This window comes from Zosterops lateralis (assembly GCF_965231275.1).
Source record: "Zosterops lateralis genome assembly, chromosome: 2".
Lineage (NCBI taxonomy): Eukaryota > Metazoa > Chordata > Aves > Passeriformes > Zosteropidae > Zosterops > Zosterops lateralis.
Genome location: NC_139763.1, coordinates 107,559,621 through 107,581,106, shown reverse-complemented (window position 1 = coordinate 107,581,106; position 21,486 = coordinate 107,559,621). Strand labels below are relative to the sequence as shown.

Here is a 21,486-nt window from a genome sequence, read left to right as displayed (position 1 = left end):
ATATATTTACAATGAACAAGTGCTGGATTGTCCATTTTACACTCTGAAGTCATCCACTCACCAAGCTCTCCTAGTACATCATGGAGCACAATTTCCTAGCAGTCACAAAGGACCAGCAGGGATCCCACCACCCTGCTTGGCACCATCTGCTGGGCACTGCAGGGCACGTGGAATCCTGGGCATGCAGGGTGGATGCCAAGGTGGAAAAGAGGTGCTCTGGTAGAGAAGAGAGAAATCAGTTCAGGGAGGTGGGAAGGGGCCAGCACAGTTGCTTGATTTGTATTGTCCTGCTCTGGCATCCAACAGGGACCTTTCCAAAACAGTTTTGGCAGTGATATCCACTTCTCCCAACTGAATAACAACCTCTAGCATTTAAACAGACTGATCTGTTTCACAGGCCTAAAAAGGTACATTTTGACACAGTTCTCTAAATCGGGCAGAGGCAAACCAAAAAGGGCAGCCAAGTTCTCTGAGTTGGACTCAGATGCAGCTGCTTTTATCCAGGATTGCCCACATGGACACCAGCTCCACCATTCCTGCTGCAACATCCACACAAAGAACATCATTCCTTCTTGCCACCCAAATCCAGCACTGCTCACTACAGGAAAAGTAATTATCTGTTAATCATCACAGAAGTCAGAAGCCAACATAAAAGCAGCAGTTATATTCAATAAAAAAAAATTAAAAAAAAAAAAAAACAACCACAACAACAGACCATGTCAGGTACCCATTTATCTAAATTAAAATCTTTATCAATTTCAACATAATAAGGAGCATAAACCTACTGATCCCATTAAATACAGCTGAAAAACATCTTACAGCAATGCTTTTCATCATAACAAAAGGTTAATCTAATGAGCCTGTGCCATATTTGATGGTTATAAGACGTAGTCAAATTTTATTTTGGGGGGTTGGTTTGTTGTGGTGAGTTTTTGTTGTTTTCTATTGGTTGTTTTTTGCTTAGGCTTGGGGGGTGTTTTGCTTCTTTTTTCAGTGCTCTTCTGCACCTACTTTCCACAAAATACCTTATCTCCAACTGAGATAAGAGAAACCTTAATGGTATTTAAAGGTCTGCAGCATTTTTACCACTACTAGCTGAAAATAATAGGGAAGCAAGGACTTCAGTGCATTGCATTTTTATCTCCTACAATGCTACCACAAATCACTTAATTTCTGAAAGCCCCTGTGCAGTTCGTTATAGGGTTTTTTTCCAAATTAAAATTTGAATTTGGACTTAGAATAGTTGATGAAGGAATGGTTATGTCTTTGCAGTGTTCTTCCTCACAGTGCTGCTTATTATCTAGTGAATAGAGAATATTGACAGTCAATATTGTGGCCAAACCAGGTCATACTGCAGTAATCAAAAGAAATTGTGTAAGTGTATAATACAATGTTATTTCCCACACAATCGATTCTAAGATTTTAAGATAAAGTTTGCTGCATGGCCTAAATTAGCACCTAATGATTTATTTTTTTCATTAGGAGGGATTATCAGGAACAGAGAGAACAAAGAAACTCAAATAAACTCTTTGCAGGTGGAAAGTATTATGACTTCTTGCCTGGGTCTAAAACAATCCATTTGTATTATCAGAAAGGAAAATAATCTTGCAGTAGAGGTCAAGTAACAGCAGAGCCAGGAACATTTTTCCTGTTCCAACAGCTGGTGATCTGGCTATTACTCTTCAGTCTTACTTGAAGCCTTAGATACTCAGGTCAACTGATTAGAGAGAGCATCCTCCTAATTTATGCACATATAACCACCTGTGTCTTTTTAAGAAAGTCTCTAACCCTTGGGACTAGGAGCGGGAATAATTGGTATATATGAACTAGTCACACCTGAAAGATTGTGAATAAAGAAACAAAGAGGAAAAAGAATCACAAAAGGTAATGTCAGCATTTAGTGGCTGAAAATGGGAAAAGCTGAAATGAGGAAAAAAACCCTCAAGGTATTATACAGAAGTGAGCACTTGCCTGAATCTGTTCATTGCTCCTTTCCAGAAGACTTAACATTATAACATTCTTCAGCTTCAAAGAGCAAAGAAGCATTTTGAACACTAAGGAAATGTAGTTTTCAATGATGACTTCTTAAAATAGAAAACATAGAAATGATGGTGATTGTACACATATATGCACAAGGACAAACAATGTGAAAACCTGTACTACAATCCTCATTGCTTGTCAACAGTACATTGATGTTAAAATGTTAAAAGCCTTTTCGCATAAATTTCAGTAGCTTCAGACATTAAAATTGAAAAAGCCTTTTTGAGCAGACAGCTTTGAAGTTATAATTTGGTCTTTTCCAGTCTCCTAGTAGAAAAATAGTTTTTCATGCTACAGTCCATAGGGAAATTCTTCAGCTTCCCAAAGTGACAGTTGGGCTGTAAGCAAACCAGGGAAAGGAATTCAGCATTTCCAGCAGTGCTAAGCACGATGTTGTTGTTCCCATGCATAACAAACAAGCCAGATCATGCAGAAGGAAGGGCTCACCTTTGATTTTTCCAGGCCTCTTCCAGTCTCTGAAGATCAGCACTTTAATCATTTGCCTCTGTCCTTTACTCTTGCTTTTACCATGTTATTATGTGAAAGCACATCTTACAATCTTGATCTCCTTCAGAAATGACAGGGGCCACAGAAAGCCTGTGATTGCTGAGAATCCATTGGAGGTTTTCTGAACCCTCCTGCAGCAGTTCAGAGCACTGATGTGCCTCCTGTGGATTTGGGCAATTAGACACAATCTGTTTCATGCTTCTTTTCACAACCAAACTGATATTTCATGTTATCAGGTTTTTTTAAAGTCGTTGTGAAATATGGTGAAATACATTGCAAGTGTGCACCAAGTTCTCAAATAAACATTCTTATCATATAAAAACACAAATTTCATTTTCTCAGCATTTTCTCAACTTAAGGAGAAATCAGCTGCTAGAATTATTTCCTCTTTATGTTATGATTACAATCTAAATCTAAAAGTTAGATTTGCACAACCATCTTTTGAAACTGCATAGGTTTTTCTTACTCAGGAAGCAAAGAGCTGAAGTGCTGCCCACAAGAATCCCTGGGACAAAGTTGTACCTAAACTTCTAGACAGTGCTGAAGGCTTTCATAATCACAAACTTATGTTTTAAAAGATCTTAGAAACCCAACATCGATAGATTCTCAAAGGAAAAAAAAATCAACAGGAAAACTAAAAACTTTTAAAAGTTTCCTTAGTCTATCATTCAAGATTCTTTAGCTGCTTTATCAATGAGAAATTTTGGGGATCAACTGGAGCTGGGTGATCTTCTTAGACAATGATCATCTGTACTGAATTCCTGGGACAACTATAAGGTTGGTTTTCATAATTAATTCTGAATCATCTGTTGAAATTTTAAGGAGCCATTCACAGTCATCTATGCAGTGTGTCAAGTGTCACAACTACATCTGAATTATGCAAAGGAAAAAAGTTGTGTGTGACAGTCTGTTATTTTCCTATCAGAAATGAAAATGAGTTCACAAAGCATTAGAGAGCTTAAGAGCTGATTTAGTAATCACAGCATCTACATCAAGAGACCTGGCAGATCCAGGAAGCTTCCTAAAATAAATCCTTGTTTCTGTGTTTGGGCACTTTTTACACTGTCCTGCTGCCTCAAGCTTCCTGGAAAGTGGGGTACCCCTAAAAATACACCCAAGGCTGAACATTTCCAGGAATTATTCAGCAAGCTTTGATGGCATCTGACCACAGAGACAATCATTCTCTGCCAAAATAGGACCTTGGGAGATTTTGCTGGGCTCCCAGTCCTGACCACACACAAGTCATTTCCAGACTAGCTGCCAGTCTGGGTTGGTGGCAGCTGCTCCAGTCTGCCTTCCTCTCATCCTCGCTGCTGCAGACACACACTGAGCCAAGGAAACCTGCCAGGAATCTCAGAGATCTCAGAAATCCCACACGCTGACTTCCACGGCACCGCGCGGATGTGCCACTTGATGCATCTTAGTTCTCCAAGGGAGCTGCTGTATCTGTATAATTTCAATGCAATTCAGCACCACTGTGGGATTCAGAAACATGCAAATACTAAGCAGGGGTTACTCCAGCACGTCTTCTTCCCAGCCATTCTACTTCCTCTAGTGCTCCTCACAGCTCTTGCACACGATGTACTGTCCCCTATCTCCACAGCTCTCCTCACCACACTTGATTTCATGCAGGCTGTTCTGCGAGTCCTGTCCCTGTTAGAGAGGATAAGGCTGTCCTTATTCTGCCTAACACTGGTGCTTTCAAAAAGAATCAGATTGCAGTGCAATAAGAAACTGAAGTAAAGAGAAAGGCATGCTCAAGAGCTGCAGAGTAGTTGGAAACTGAAAAGAAGGAAAGCTAACACTCAATCTGCACCAGAGGTTTGCCAGCATAGCTGCTTCCCAGATCTCAAGACACAGATGGTTTAAACAGCCCTGGAACTAATGGGGTTTCTGCCATTAGCATTTATGCCAATTCACTGAGTAAACATAATTAATCTAGCTAAAATATTCAGGTATGTCAATGCTAGGATTCAAATCCCTAAAAAAGAAAATTTAAACCAAATAAAGAGAAAAAAACCCAACAACAAAATCTCCACACAACTGGAAAAGCACATGAAAACAGCAAATGAGGACTTCCTGGTTTTCCTGTGGTGCTCATGGAAAGTCTGATCAGTTACCTGCCCACATTTATGCTCTGCCTCCATGCAGGAGAAAGCAGGTACAAGAATAGTTCTTTGTATTGTATCACCAGCACTGTGGCACCCCATGCAGAGTATAGCAAAAAAATCATGTCCTGATTAGTGCAGATCTAAGCTTGAAGGTACAGATTCTGAATTTTAGAAAAACAGCCCCCAGCTTAAGTGTACAAGTCATCAAGACAAGGGAGCCTGGCATCCTCTGGCAGAAAAGCATTGTCTGAAAGAAAAAGCAACAAACGTTCCTCCACAACAAAATCCTATGCCACGGATGCATCACTTTGAGAAAGCTTTCCACAAATTCTTCCTGTTTTTCTGGCAGCTTTTCTCTCTGTCTTTCCCATGGAGACTGGGAAAAAAACCACAACATTTTGAGTTCTAAACCTCTAAAAGGTTGATGCTCTCAATATCCTCCCTATTCCAAAATCATCAGCTTTAAGGACTGTTTTGTTTGTTTTGCTTGAAGTACTTCTTGGCCAGGGCTACATGCACATCATTCAGGGGAAATAGCCTGAATTGTCTCAGTTGGTCTGGATTAAGGAAATGTTAGAGAAGTGCTGTTTAGGGCAAACTCAATGCAGAGTTTACATCTGATAGGATTATCCCACGCCATATGGATAATAAGATCAAGGGGAAAAGACCTTCAGTCTCCAAGATGATCAGGTGAGGACTAGACAAAGACAAGTGACATGGTTAGGAGTATAAGGACACTGGGAAATATGCAGTAAGACAAATACTATCTAAAATAGCATCAGTCTCCAAAAACAAGTCAGAGATGAGATTAAATATTAAGTGAATTTTGCTATCTCTCCTAACAGTAAGTGATCAGCCACAGACTTATGCTGTTCTCGTGTCACACAGAATCCTGCTGCAGAGGAGGAGCACAGGGATGTGCCGCCTTCACTCCTCTTCCAGCAAACTCTTCTGAGACCAATTCTCCCTCAAAGCTGTCCTGATGATCACAAGGCAGAAAAATAATTCCCCAACTGTTGGACCAGGGTATAGTCTGAAAATTATGAGGTTTTATATCATAGATTGAAATAGAGTTTTTTTCCAGGCACGCATTTGAAAATATTGATTGTTCTGTTGCTGAACCTCTTTCTTGTAAAAGAGTTTCAGAGGAAGGTCTGTCAGTGAAGGAGGTTTGGGACTTGCAGCTGCACACACAAGTGTTTTCAGAGGGCTGTCAAAGAACACATGGCCTCAAAGCATAAGGATGAGTGGGAAGTGGGAGAAACAAGGCTGCATTTTATGGCTGTTCAAGCTAACTAACACTGCCTCTCAACCTCCTTGCTCCAGCACTGCTTTGTGATTCCTACAGGTTTCAAGCCCTTACCTGAAAAGGCAGTTGTTTTGGAACACGACTAAAGCCAATTTGCATTTTCAACCCCCTGGACAAATTTAGTTGATAACAATGAAAACATGCCACTCCTGCCTAGTAAGAAACTAGTTGTACAAATTAGATAAAAAACGGGTAATTAGTCACTTCTTTGATTCACTACCAATTAAAGAAAAACCTTCAAATACAAACAAATAGAAACATTGCTTTTTCTTCACCAGGACTAAAGTTAAAATTTTAAACTTTTCCTTAATACAGAAAATTTTTGGTTGAATGGAACATTTCAGGCATTTTAGATCCAAACTAAACAAAGGATGAATGCCTAAGAGGAAGGATGGCAAGAGAGTGGCCCACTCATGTTATGGAGGGTTCAAATTCCGATCCCAACCCCAAGTCCAAGGGGATATGTGCCTCTAAGGACAGAGTGGTGGCCATGTGGTTACATGGGATTTGTCTTTATAGAACACTTCTGTGCCATTCTGCTCAGTGTGGAGCTCACACTGGGGGATGAAGTGCTCAAACACTATTTCTCACATACATTTATCTATTTTAACAGCTAGGAGCAGCAGCAGCAGAAAAGGTGGCAGGCAGCAGATCCTGTGGGCACTACTGTCCAGGACCTGATCCTCTGGGGCTCTTCCACAACACATACAACACAACAGACAACTAGCCAGGCCATTATCCTGAGAGATCTGGACTAGGGGTTCAGGCCAGCCTCAAATAAGAGAGGAAACCAAATCCCTTCACCTAAAGAATTATAGAAACAAATCACTGTCACCCCTTCTGGAGAACTATGAATAGGGGAATGAAATTTTCTCTCTCTCCAGCCAAAAATGATCAAATTGTAACAGGTTCCCTCTGTGACCACCCAAGAGCTGAAGCTGGATTTGGGAGTCGTGTTATATAAGCAAGTCCATCATCCTGTGTTCTTGCTGCTCCTCCTTCCCTCCCCCCATACCCCTTAGCTAGATTAAAACAGATGGCAGAGGGACATGAAATAAGGAGCAAACACAGGCAAGTGGGTAATTTTCCAAAAAGAGACAGAAAGCCAAACCCTTAACTTCAATGTTAGAAGCAGCAAGGAATGCATAATTACCCTCTGAACATCACATTCTTCCACAGAAGCAGAGGCAGTGGTTGCTACAGACATGATGACAACAAGCAGGGGAGGGATCCTCCAGGCAGCCTTGACAGGCAGTCTGGGACTACACTGCAGTCCTAGAGACACAAGCAGAGAGCCTGGCAAAGGAATCACAGTAGGAAACGTGAAGGTGAGTTAATTACACCAGCAAGATGAGGACAGAGCTATTCCAGTGCTTCCCTTTCACCAAGGAGCACTGTTTTCATTACAGTCCTGCTGGAGTTGGTGCTTGCATCTCTCCTGTCAGCAGCACCCAGCGGCAGAGGGCAAATTTCCCTTCCCTGGCAGCTCGAGGAAGGCTTCAGACTTTGCATTTCAGCTGCTTCAGTGGAAGCACTACCTACCTCTGTTGGTTTTGCTCCAGGAGCAACAACATGACAGAGAAGACATTTGGGGTGGTAATTTTCAGGGCTAAGTCTGTCAGACTTTGTCATTTTAGCCATTTGGGATTATTTCTGCTGGCTGAATGAATTTAAAGAGACATCCAGAAAATTTAAAGCAAGCATAATCTTTGTTGTGCCTGACACAAAGCATACTGCAGAACATCATTTTGCCAACAGAAGGATTTTTAAGACTGTTACACAGCTAAGACAAGCACCAAATCCAGGTTCAAGACACAGAAAGGGACTTTCTTTTGCCATTCTGTAAGAAACCACAGCACCTGTGCTCAGACATGGAGGTACCTGTTCTCCAGGACTCAGATTTGTTTCCTTCCTGTGTTATAAAGGTATTCAGGGCATGCTGCAAAGCCTATTTATTTGTCTGTGCTTTTCCTGAGGCGTGCTTGGGAGACAAAATTCCACATTATCTTCAGTTGATATTACTTCAATTGATTTATCTGTAATTCTGCAGTTATTTGTCGTCTGTGTTTCTAGGTCTGTTGTGACCTTTTACAAGTGGAAATTATAAATAACTCCAGTTTGTGGAGACTCATACAGAAAAACCTAAACAGCTTTTAAGATATTCCTCTAGTTGCCAATACATTTCAGGTCCAGACTGTGCTCAGTCCCAAGGACTGGACAGCATCACCCAAACAGGGAATCTTGAGCATTATTTTAAACTTGCATATACAAACATTTGCTGACAGATTAAGAAATGGAAATAACTCTGCCTCTGAGTTAAGTTGCAGATATGAGGGAGAAAAAAGAAAAAAAATAAGGTTTAAAGCATGCAGAAATGCAGACTGGGTAAGAAGAGTTGGCAACCTTGTAATTTCTTCACACTTCAATCTGCTGACAGACATCTATTTTGCATTCCAGGAAAGGCAGGTTTGCTGCAGCAGCTGGCAAAGAACTTCCCTCACAAACCTTCCCTGCCTTGTCCCAGGGATGTACTGTGGCTTTAGGAGCCTTAGGAAGAGTTATTGGCAGGGAAGAATTTAAAGACACTGAGAATCAAGTGAAAGTGCCCCTCTACCCTTCCTTCCTCTGTTAGGACACCGGGGCTCAAGCTCAAAGTACACCCCCCTGTCAGATCCAAGTACAAGCTCATCTTTCTTAAATGGATTTTTTTAATCCAAAGCAGCAATATTTCCCTCTACTCACATGTAATATGATGGATGAAGCTAATTGTTATTAGTACGTCACTTGGTCAGTATCTAAAGGTACACAGTCACATTAGGAAGGATTTGTACAAGTTTATAAAGCCTCATAAAAAATTTTAGATCCAATTGGCTTGCAGGTCAGAGTAGGCAACAGAGCAAGGGATTCCTGCTGGCAAGTGAAGTGTTTCACTTCAAAGCCAGCTGAAGACTGCTGGAAGGTGGAAAAGTAGGAGCTTTCTTTGCCCCAGCACAACTTTGTATTTACTTAAAGCACAAAGGCTGCTATTGGTGCCTGTAGCAGTTTAAATGCCCTAAATTCAATCCCTGGCTTATTTTGCTGTCTGATTACTGTTACAGTTTCTTAATTAAAGACACATTTTGCTAATGAACCTACACTGAAAAAAAGAAAATACCTTCTCCCACCCCCCCCCCCAGTATCCCAAAACATCTGTATTTTAAAGCAGTACTTAAATCCTAATTAGCACGTTTTCTCCCTGCCAATGCTTAAAGCCAAAAAAAAAAAAAATTTAAAAAAGGAAAAAAGAAACAGGTCCAAAAATCAAGAGCTGTACATTTCTAGCAGTTCAGTCAACATTCAGAACCCCAAACAGGAGACTGATGATGCCTTTCACAAAGGTATGCCCAGTCATGTCTCTCCAGCATTAGGCATTTTTATTTATTTTCCAGGTTTTCAAAGACAGAATAGTACTGTTTTTCAAACCTGGAAGGGCAGACTAAGGCTGTTGAACAAGAGCAATTACATTGTTATTTTGTAAATCTCAGTCACAAATGGGGGGTTACAGGCTTAATAATACATATGCTCAGGAAAACCTGAAACCCCACAACATCCATTTTCTTTGAGTGGCCACTAGACAAATTTAATGTTTACTTTTGTGATAAGGCTGCACAGACAATTTCACCCATGCCTTCTAAACATGATCAGCAAGATGATATATGTGTGTGTTTGCAGATAAGGAAGTATTTACATTCAGGTCACCTTAATATGCCAGGTCTGGAAGGGAAGGAAAAAACTATTTGTACAAGTGGCTAATTCCTCCTGTTCCACAAGAAATAAATCATGCTGCTAAGAGAAAGCAATAAAAATAAACAAACTGAGGTTCCAGGGAATTCCTCTTGTTTTACAGTGAATTAGTGGAAGCACTGTAATGAATTTGCGCAAAAATTGACCAGGAAAGGCTAAAGCAGAGGGGCAGAGGCCAGCTCTCCTGCATCCTAATCCAGCGCACTGTCTACAGGATCATCCTTCATACTCCTAAAAGTGGATTGGTTGTTTGCTGAGGACAGAAGGCAGCCATGGAAACTGACTGAACTGAGTTCCACTTCAGAAAAAAATCCAGGATTAGGTCACTCTGGCCATTATCAAAAGAGAAAGAAGCAGCAGTCCTTAAATACCAACAGTGCTTCAACTTCACGTATTTATAAGACAATATTTTTATCTGATGATCATCCAGTAGTGCTGCACAAATTCCCACCAGTTAGAAAAGGATCCCCACCCCACTTGACCAGGAAAGCCACCCAATTTTGTGACTGGCAGTCCTAAGCAGCACAGCCCTCTCTCTGCATGGCTCTGCCTCCACACAGAGAGTCACAATCACTGCACAGAAATGTGCAAGCCAGCACATTTCTGCCACTGTGCTTCTCATGAAGAGCCTCCAAATCACAGCAGCACTAAGGAAACTATTTATTCCTACATGTCACTTTTACAAATCTACCCATACCATCTTCCTTACTCCACGGTCTCAAACTGAAGAATCTTTCAAAAACGATTAATCAGCTTTCATTAGCTCTAAATTGCTTTTTCCTAGCTTGCAATTAAGGACTAATATCCAAAGAGTTACAAATTTATAAGGTGATTAACCTTAATGAGTAACTGTTTTAAAGTATGATCAACTGCTGAATATCAACAGATACCTTAGTTTTTCCAAATAAACATTTTTCCCTATTTATTTGCACAAGCTTGAAAAGGATTATTTATTTAGCAGAGGTTGACATTCACCAGATAATAGCATATGTGTCTGTTCTTTCCCTAAAAGGCAGCTTGCTATAGACAAAAATATCTGCAAAATAGAAATTAGTGTGGATTCAGAAGGTTTTAAGGTGACACAGACACAATGAAAGATCTGTTTTTACCTGTGTAAGGTGTATTTCAAATTCAGACAAAGGAACACAGAAAGCACACACATCGTGATCAACTCATGTACAGGACAAGAATCTGTTCAGCATGTGTAAATATCACCACATAAAATACATTTCCTTTCCTTGTGGTTCCATTCAATTAAATGTTGGTCAACCAGTGCTAAAAAACATTTTTGAGTAGCTATTGCCCAGGTTAAAATATCAAAACAAGTGAGTGACTTGGGTCCAAGGTTATAAACAGTACATGAGATTCTTTTTCAGCCACTCCAGCATAATATCGAAAAGCCTTAGTTATGTTAATGAAACCAAACTTCTGAAAGAAAAATTATTCACAAATTTCACGTATTACCCTACATGTGGCATCCAACGTAACACAAGTGCAACTCACTCACTACACTCAAGAATCTGTCAGAGATAACCCCACTTAGGTATCCATCAAGTAGATCTTACACAGGAAATTGCAGGTCAACACTCACTAGAGGGTGAAACCTGATCCTCTTTAGAGCTTGTCACTCACAGTAAAAACTGGAACCTCCAATTCGGCTGCTGGACACTCAGAAACTCTTCTTGATAAGAATTTATCCCTAGAACACAACCAAGAACATCAGTATTTCCCTGCATTTTCCTTCCTGCAGAGCCATAGGAGGAGTTAGGCTATTTCCATAGAGAGTCATTAGCAGAACAAGAAGCACCCAAGTTTTCTGCAGTTTTCTTTGGCAGAAACCACAGAACAGCAAAACTCGAGGAAAAGTAGAGATGTTCTCAGGAATCTAATGTATGTATAATACTTCAACTAGACAATAAGTGAACCATTTGAAGATTTAAAACATATTAAGCTGTTTTATTTTAGAGATGTGTAAGAGGAAGACGTAAAATGACACTTTCATCACACAATTCTGCTCTTCTCCTGTTTGTATGGTGTCACCCTAGGACATATGGGCAATGTTTCACATTCTGTTTTCTCTTCAAAACTATGTCCCAGTTAAGAAATCCCATGTTTAGCTAATACACGAGGAATGAGTCACTTATTGATGGGGGGAAATGAGTTTATATGGGGAAAATAAGCATTATGCCTGCTGGATTAACGTTTTCAACAGTCATTACATCGGTTAGTGGAGCGGACAGCTCGAGCCTAAAAGCAGTATTATTGCTTACTTTAGGATGAGGTTGTTCACATTTAACCAGTTTCAGGACTCCTCTACAAAGCATTCAGAATAAGTGCTTTTAGCTGGAAGAGAAGTAAGTATTTTTAGCCACTCAAGGAAACAGGCTGGAGTTTGGAACCAGAATAATTTCTAATGATAAGTCTGAACTTCATGTAAGCTTAGGGCCCACAGTCTTTCAAGAAGACAAAAATTCAAGGGTGCATTATCTGAATGTTTTTACTTTTCCAACAGGTAACTGCTACGGGTAAAGACCATCTTTAAAAGGGAACATGGATTTAATAAACTCAACTGAACAAAACAGCACATCAGAAGAACCTTTCAAATGGGCCACATCCAAGATTCTCATTTCCATTACCCTGTCTGTGCTGGCTCTAATGACAACAGCCATCAATTCTCTGGTGATGACTGCGATAATTGTGACGAGAAAGCTCCACCACCCTGCCAACTACCTCATCTGCTCTCTTGCAGTGACTGACTTCCTCGTGGCAGTCCTGGTGATGCCCTTCAGCATTGTCTACATTGTAAAGGAGACCTGGATCATGGGGCAGGTGGTGTGTGACATTTGGCTGAGCGTAGACATCACGTGCTGCACTTGTTCCATCTTGCACCTCTCCGCCATCGCTTTGGACCGGTACCGGGCGATCACGGATGCCGTGGAATACGCCCGGAAAAGGACACCTAAGCATGCTGGAATCATGATAGCAGTCGTATGGATCATATCCATTTTTATCTCCATGCCGCCTTTGTTTTGGAGGCACCAGACAACCAGCAGGGAGGACGAATGCATCATCAAACACGACCACATTGTTTTCACCATTTACTCCACGTTTGGCGCCTTCTACATCCCGCTGGCCTTGATCCTGATCCTTTACTACAAGATCTACAAAGCAGCAAAGACATTCCACAGGAGAAGCGTCAGCCGGATCGTGAGGGAGGAGGGGGTGAATGGACAAGTCCTTTTGGACGCAGGTGAAAGGAGCACCAAATCAGCTTCAATGCCCAGCACGACAGAGAAGACCTCAGATCCCCTGGTGAGCTCTGATAAAATCAACATCACCGTACGAAGCCCCAGGTCTGAATCCAAGCACGAGAAGTCCTGGAAAAAACAGAGAATCTCCAGCACGAGAGAGCGAAAGGCAGCAACGACGCTGGGTTTGATCTTGGGGGCGTTTGTGATCTGCTGGCTCCCGTTTTTTGTAAAAGAAGTAGTTGTTAATACCTGTGAAACATGTCATATCTCAGAAGACATGTCTAATTTCCTAGCATGGCTGGGATATATAAACTCCCTTATCAACCCTTTAATCTACACAATCTTTAATGAAGATTTCAAGAAAGCCTTTCAGAAGCTTGTGCGGTGTGGGCAATACCTTTAAGAGCTTTTGCTCATATAAGGAGAACATAGTCATTGTTTTTTAACCTGTATAAATTTATATAACTGAGATGGCATTTGTTGTATGTAAGGCAAAGCACCAGGACTCTGCATTTACATTATAATGACTGTTTTGTACATGTAATTTTGGGAGCATTAATTGCCCAAATTTTAAAGAGATGGATCATCTGGGATTGGTTTTGCTCTAGAAAAAGAGGTAGCATACTGTGGCTCTCATCCAGCTGGGATTTGCACAGCTGCCTAGCTTGAAGCATAAGGTATCACCTTAAATATGAAGGAAAACACACTTGAAGTAGACAAAGAAACAAAACTTTTTTTTAAAGTAACCCTCAGTCATCAGTGAAATGTTAAGTAAAACAACACACATGTTCTAAACCCTACTGATATAAGACAGAAAACACACCATGGAATGACAACATGCATCCAACAGTCTGGCACAGGCCTGCAGCATAGAGCCAAGCCATTCACAGCCAAGGGTAGTAGCTTTAAATATATCTACCATCATCCTATGTCAGTCAGCTGAGTGAGTTGCAGCCTTGCCTTGTCCCATAGATGGACTTCCCAGTGTTACACAGCACCCCAGCAGCAGGCAAGGGGCTCTCATGGGTTACCAGTTTCATAGCAGGCTGGTGTTGGGAGCCCTCTGACATTGTACACCCACAGCAGATGTGAGTATAACCCCAAGGGAAACGGCCAAACATCTGGGGCAGCTCCAGTGAGCTGGGTACACGGAGTGCCCGGTGCTCTGAGACACCGCTTCCCTGGAGAAGGGAAAGCTCATAAAGAGCAGCTGGCTCTCCTTGGGGAGATATTAGAAGGGAGAGAAGCAGGAGACATTCCTTTCTCCATGTCCTCACACCTGGCCAGGCACAGAGCCTGTTACCTGCAGCACCAAACCAGCCACAGCTCATGCCCAAGCTGAGCACTGCTGACAGAGGGTGGCTTAGTGAGGTTTGAAGAACTGGGGCTGACAGCTCCAGCTCAGCATGTTCAGCCCTCCATCCAAGTATGATGCCCCTGAGCCTTTTCTCAACTGCCCCAAGCACCAGGGCTGTGCTCCCTTTCCAAGCAAGTGAGAAAGCACCGCAGTGCTGGCAGTGTGGGTCTCTGGAAAAGGCTGTGCAGCACCTTCTGCAGCAGGGGCAGAGGGAGTGACCTCAGTATGCACTGCACACCTGGGCAGGGGATCCTGTGGAACGCTCACTGAGAAGGTCATCTCTAAACCTCTCCTTCCCCCACAGCATCCATCCATATCCCCATTCCCAGCAGAGTTAAAAAGGCATTACAGGAACTCCAGCCCACCCCAACTTATTTAGTCAAAGATGACTCCTATGAACAAATCCCTTCCAAGGCCTGAAAAATGGCAGCTTGGCCAATCCTGACTGACATGCTCCAGATGCCAAGCCGTGAAGTTTTTAGGAGCCACACCAAAGCCCAGGTTTTCCACTTTTCAGGACAAACATATTCAGGCTGTGCCACTAGATCCCTGCTCTAGCCCAGGTTCAAATTCTTTGTCAGACATTCAGTGCTGCCTCACAGGAACAGGGACTTGAGGCTCCTTACAGGGTCTACAAACCCCACTGTCAGCAGCAGCAATCTCTGGCAGAGGTGCCCCATTTTGGCACCTGGGCCACCAGCCTAGGGACACCACAAAGGAACTGAGACATGACAGCACCATGGCCACCTTTAGTTGGGGAAAGGTGTCCCTGGCCCTTGCAATTGCTCTTCCAAGAGACATTCAGTGGTTTGCATTAGACAAAAAAAGAAAAACACTGGAAAAAAGTCACCACTGTCATTTATCTCTCCCCCTCTCCCTACAAACTCTGGAGTTTGTAATAACTTTTTGTATTTTCCCCACTGGGTACCAGCTGACACTACAGCTGTCAAAAGGGTGCATTCCTGCAAGATGTTGAGGTTTGAAACTTGAGGTACTGAACTAATTTGTTTCTGTCACTTGCAACTTACTGTATTCTGCTTTCACATCAAGGCCCAAAAGAAATGCTATTCAAAATTACCAGAAACTGTGCATTTGCTTCGCCGTTGATTTTAACACAGCCAGGAATCTAATGGAAAGCTCACTTGTCATACCATGGAGCTCTAGCACAGCAGTGGCACAGCTAAATTTTGAAGACACTTGGATGCAACAGAGTGGAACTGGCTCATGCTCAGTGCAAGCCAGCACACTTTATTACCATTGCAGTCAGAGCACACCCTCTGCAGCCCCCATGACCTCAGCACTGGCTGCATTATGCTGAGAGGAAAAATTGCTCTCAGCATCCGCTGTGCTCTGCTGTCTCCAGAAAGAGCCATGAAATTTAGCTTTCCAAAAGGATTAGTCGATTAGCAGGAGGCAGCACAGAAAACCCCACTAAATCATCCACTCTTGAAGACCTCTGTTTCCCACATTTCCTGAGTCATAACCCTGGGTGTCTTGGGGGAATCCATCTCTCTCCCCCAGCCTCTCCCTTTATGGCTGCTGGAGTACAGACTATATTGTTTATCCTCTTACTGGTAAGATGTTTGACAATATCCTGTGAAATCAAATGGGAAGGAAAAACAGGGGCTGCTTTCCAGGAGAAAAGATACTTAAAATACTCATTTAAATAATAATGGGTGAAGCTCAAAGGAATCATATGTAGATAAACAGAAAATAGCTGTCATATGCACTGTTAACAGTATTATACTCTGAAACTAATTAAGCTGCAAAACATTTCTCAAGATGCAGGGTGGTTTCTTTTGTATCGTTTTCACTGAGCTGTATCTGCTCACCCTTCAACACAGTGGTGGGAGAGGCAGCTACAAGAAATCTGATCAAACGAGTGGGCAGTTATTCCATTAAAAGCACTTGCGGCTTGTGGACTATCATTTCTTGGTGTCTGACTGCAACTCATCACTCGTTCCCTCACAGAACCCACTGTGCCAAACACTTCCCCACACAGCACCACACAGTATCATTTCATCTCTACCATTTACCCATGCATGTGATGCGTCCAGAATAAAAACAAGAATTCCCCTTTCAAAATGGACAGAGGTTAAGATGCCTACAGGATGCTGCTTTCCCTCCCCATGAAGCACACGGGCTTCCACTGGACCTTAGCACCAGGTTCAAGGAGCACAATGGAGTAAGGCTTTATGCATTGGAGCTAAGATTTTTTTTTGTTTTTGTTTTTGTTTTTGTTTTTGTTTTGTTTTGTTTTGTTTTGCAAGTAGCTCTGTGCCTTGTGAGAGTTCTGTCTCAGCAAAGAGGAAAAAAAAAAAAAAGTGTCTGGTTTCCCATCTCTGTCAGGAGACTCTGTGTGCATTTCAGGAAAAGGGTTTACATGCCCTCCGGAGTTTGCACAAAGCTTCCCGGGTCCCTATCCCTGCTGTAATTGCCCTCCTCATTGCTGTTTGCTGCCCACCCATCAGTTTAGATTTCTTCCAACACCCAGAGAATGGGATTTGGAGCAGCTGACCCACTCCCACTCCAGCTTTCACAGAGAATGGCTCCTGAAGCAGCTGTGAACACGATATCCAGCTCAGGTGGATGGCTTTTATTAACAACAAGCAGTTAGATACACCTACTATGCTGTACTCATTTATTTGCCTTTCCTCCCTGCCAGATGCTTCATTGGTGTCCTTTTCTCCTGAGGATGGCATATCCCTTACAAAGAGCTCGGGGACTCAAAAATACATTTGTTTTAGTGATGCAGTCACACTTGTTAACACATGACTGTACCACCCAGAAACACCCACCTCATCCAAATGCGCTTTTGGCAGTCGCTGCCTTCAGCTGGTGCCTGATTGTTCTCGGTGCTGGGGAGGTGCACGGAAATAGCTCCGTGCCAAATTATTTTCTCCAGCAGTTACAAACTCGGCACGTTATTTCTAGGCAAGTACACATTACTACTCGACCTTTGCACATCAGATTCGCCTCACAGAAGAGAAACAGAAAATCACTTTTGTAGCCGCGGGAAAAAAAAAAAAAAAAAAAAAAAAAAAAAAGGCTTTTTGGAACTCTGCACACCAAAGTAAGAGTAAATCCAGCAAAAAAGTGAGAGGAAACCTTTGCAGCAGCCCTGTAAAGGTTAAGAAGAATTCTAACACTTGTGCCAGTCCTACTATAGGGACAGTACTACCAATAGCACAACTGCTAAAAGTTACCAGCAAGATGTCAATATCTCCTCCCCTGTGAAATCCCAAAATTAATTAAACCAAGTATTTTTTTTCAGATTTTTCATTGTCTTCTGGAGAACCACTATCAAATTTCTTATTTCCCTCCTCAGCCAGGAAAGCCAAATCTCTAAAAGAAACACAAATGTTTTTTTTTGATTTAGTGTTTCTAGCCATCATAAAGTGACTCAAAAAATTAAATCTTTGATGGTACTAATCTTGGCTAAGAGGAAAGATTACAGAGAACAGAACAAACTGAAATCAGCAGCAAGGGCTGTGAACAGCCAAGGTTACCAGCCAAAGCCAAAACAGATTTTCTGGTGTCAAATCCCCCACACATAATTGACACCAGTGACTGAAAGCAACTTTATATCCTCACTTTCTATCCTAACTTACTGAAGTATGAGTTTTATAAATTTCAGTTGTTTGCTTCACAGTCAAGTGAGTTACTTCTTAAGTAAGAACTCTTCAACTCAGGAAAATTTCAGAAGAGAGTATTTTCAGGCAAGGAAAAAGTACCATGTTTCATTAGTCAAAGTACATTGGTACAATTATGAATTTAAAATCCTGGTTGGGGCAGTGTAAAGTCAAAGATGCTGCTTATCAAATGCTATATCCACTAATAGCTCAAGCTAATTGTATCAACTGTTGTTTATAATATAATACTGTTATATATATTATATATATGATCTAGGCCTAAAAATATTTAAAATACAGTTTTGAAGGTATTCACTGCTATGCACCAGATGGGAAGCACTAATAAATATTAGCCCCTCTTTCCACTTTAAAGGAAGACACCTCCTATACATGGATGATATTTTCCCCTCACTAAATTAAGACTTTTCCTTTCTTCTTATACACCCATTTATCTGAAACTGAGCGCTGTATTTCATGGTTTGGGTGTAAAGATGAAAAGCATGCTTAACACCACAAAAAGTGCTAACTGCTAAGGTAATGCTAGAAGAGCGATTAATCTTCTCACTTTCGGTTCAGATCATGACTGGTGGTAGACATTCAATGCAATAGCTGGTTCTGTGCTGGCAGCACTCCAAGATGCAAAAGCTGTGGCTAATTTGTGTGACAGCAAGCGTCTGCTAAGCAACTCACTCTTGGCTAAGCCTGGTTTCCCATCTTTCACAGTACAAAGCTGCATGAAACGCTCCACAGCCACAAAATAAGGATTTGCACTCCAGTTGTTTCTAGTTCTGGCAGTTGCTGGAAGATAGTTGCCCCACAAACACACTCCACTAACCAACAGCAGCAAAGCTGTACCTGCATCCACAGCACACACAAAAAAAAAAAAAAAAAAAAAAAAAAAAAAAAAAAAAAATCTTTCACATTCATCTATTACTTTGGAGGCAGCCTGAACTGACTCGTGGCCAGGTGGGCTCAAGACAGAGCAGCACTGCTCCCCAGCCAGACACAAAAAGAGATCCCTTCAAGGAGAGTGCCAGTGATAAGCAAAACAATGTTGAATTACCTCAACAGCTCTGGTCAATACAGGGCTTGCTTCCTCTGCCATCAAAAAGTTCATCTCTGAAGCTTGAGGTGATCCATCAGCTTAGACATATGCAAAAATACTGGAATATAAGATGAGAAAGATTCAAGCTAAGTGTTTTCAGGTTGGGGATTTGTCTTCCACAACTACTTTAACAGCCAGTAAACTTCTTTACTGTGGTGATTTTAAACCCAAAACAGCTTCCCAAGCAAGATACATCTATAACAGCTAAACAGGACTTCATTTTTCACACACAAAAATGTAAGAGAGGTTACAATTGGACTGTTTCAAACCTCTTTCATTGATGGTCTCCTGCACTGGGACAAGTATTTTTTTCATCTGGTTTTTGATGTGTGAAAGAAATACTAATTAATTAATTATCTCAGGTAGGGCTTATCTCATGTTTATAGTTAGAAAACCAGGAGCTAAGGGAAGAGGGCAACCAGCACCTCATCCTGAGGTCCTGGAGTGGAGGACAGGAGGGGAGGGGAAAGGAGGGGAAGGGAGAACAGGAATCCCTTTGTTAACTGCACAAGGAATCACACACTACTGTCTGAGGGATGAAAATGAGAGCTGTGGAGCAAAGCGAATCAGGAAAGAGAAAGGAGGAGGACAACAGAGGGAGAAACACTGAGCAGTTTTCTCCTTATAGGGCCTGGCAGCCTGGAAATAAACTTGCTTGAACTCATCACAGCTCAGATCCAGCTAACAGAAGTGCCAGTTCACTTTGGAGCTGCCTGGCACCTCCCGGAGCTGAGAGAGGGAGAGGAGGTGGTTTTGCCACCTCCATCCCACGCAGGGTCAGCGCAGCGCTGCACAGCCCAGCACACGTCATCCTTCTCCAAGGCTGCTGTGACAACTCTGGTCAGCACCAGCCCTGCTCAACCAGTGAGGGTGGGGAACTGCAAGTACTGACATCTTGAGAGGTACAAACAGCAGAAAAACAAAAAATAGTAGTAAGAAAGGATATCTTAAAATCGTATCGACATTCCGATACCCTCCCACCTTCTCAAAAGCTGCCTCAAGCACCTGGAAAGTTGAATGGAGACTGTCCCTTGCTTTAGACAGGGATAGATGCTCAGCTTGCTTTATATTTCAGAAGTACAACTTACACAGTCAAACCACTACCACGTTTCCTGCCCTTCTTAGTTATATACCCCAGTGTATGCCAATCCTCCCCAGCCCCTGCCAGCCCGGCCCTCGCCTGCGTCTCCAGCTCACTGAACATGGTGTTAAAACACTCCATAACAATTTACTCCAGCACTCCTCTCTTTCACTTGGCTGGAGAAGAATAACAAAAAGCAACTGAAACACTCTCCAAGCCCTAAACCTGCAAATAGGGCATAAAATAGAAAGAGAAGGGAAGCGGTCTGTATTTAAGAGACAATAAATCAAGTGACACTCTCCTGAACCACCCTTTCTATTCACCCCGTGCCACACTCTCTCCTCACCCACAACACACTGTGAGGGAAGGGGAAAAGTTATTTCAGCAGCAGGTTTGGCTTATTTTGTATAGCTGGGCTAAAGAGCTCTTGTTTAAAGAGCCTTCAGGGGAATAAGAAAGGTTGTGGACTGATAACCTGCTTTGCCTTCTCTCATCTTCAGCTGTACAAAGAAAACCAAAGAGGAGCGAGGGATTATTGACTCAGGTGCGGGCAGGGAAACACGGCACAGATGAAAGGGGAGGAGGAGGAAAGAGCAGGCTCCCACTGAGGGCTGGGCTCCCACTGAGGGCTGGGCTCCCACGGGACTGAGCAGCTTTTCCCGGGGAACAGGAGGAAGGGGAGGGATTCGGGGCTGTTCTCACGGTGCCAGGCCCGGGAAGCGCCGAGGCCTTTTCCCGGGCGGGCGGGTCCCTCTAGCGGCACCGAGCCCGGCAGCGGGCCCGGCCCGGATCCCGGGGACAGCCCCGCGGTCACAGCCCCGCTGCCGTCCCCACACACCCTCCTGCTGTGCCCGGGGTGTGCCCGGGGTGGGTCTGGCCGGCAGCCGAGCCCCCTGCCCGTGTCCCCGGCACGGCACCCCATCCCTGGCCTGGGAACAGACGGGCCGGGGAAAGCATCGGCATGGGATCCTCCCCTTTCCCAACACGGTTCTCAGAACCCCCATGTCCACCTGCACCCCCGTTCAATAGGGTTTATCAGAGAATCATAAACACCCCGAGTTGTAAAGGAGTCACAGAGATAATCGAGGCCAGCTCCCGGCCCTGTGCACCTCAACAACCATACACCGTGTTGTTGCCCACGAGCTTTATCCAAGCCCTTCTTGGACTCTGGATCTGCAACCAGCTCCCTGGGGAACCTGTTCCACTGTCTAGGTGAAGAACCTTTTCGTGGTATCCAGGCCATTCTCCTCCTTGGCACAGCTCCATGCCGGTCCCTCGGGGCTGGACACCAGAGAGGAGAGAGCCGTGTC

At 42.9% G+C, this 21,486-nt stretch overlaps 1 protein-coding gene across 1 annotated transcript in view; it reads left to right on the top strand.

The window, feature by feature from the left end:
* Positions 1–13,404, top strand: part of HTR1F (5-hydroxytryptamine receptor 1F) — a gene marked incomplete at its 3' end in the record, with an annotated part of 101,568 nt that extends 88,164 nt beyond the window's left edge. Inside the window, exon 3 of the mRNA XM_083855834.1 lies at positions 12,263–13,404. Coding sequence (XP_083711960.1) covers positions 12,301–13,404 — 1,104 coding nt within the window. The 5' untranslated portion in view covers positions 12,263–12,300. The remainder of the gene's footprint in view (positions 1–12,262) is intronic.
* Positions 13,405–21,486: the final 8,082 nt, after the last annotated feature.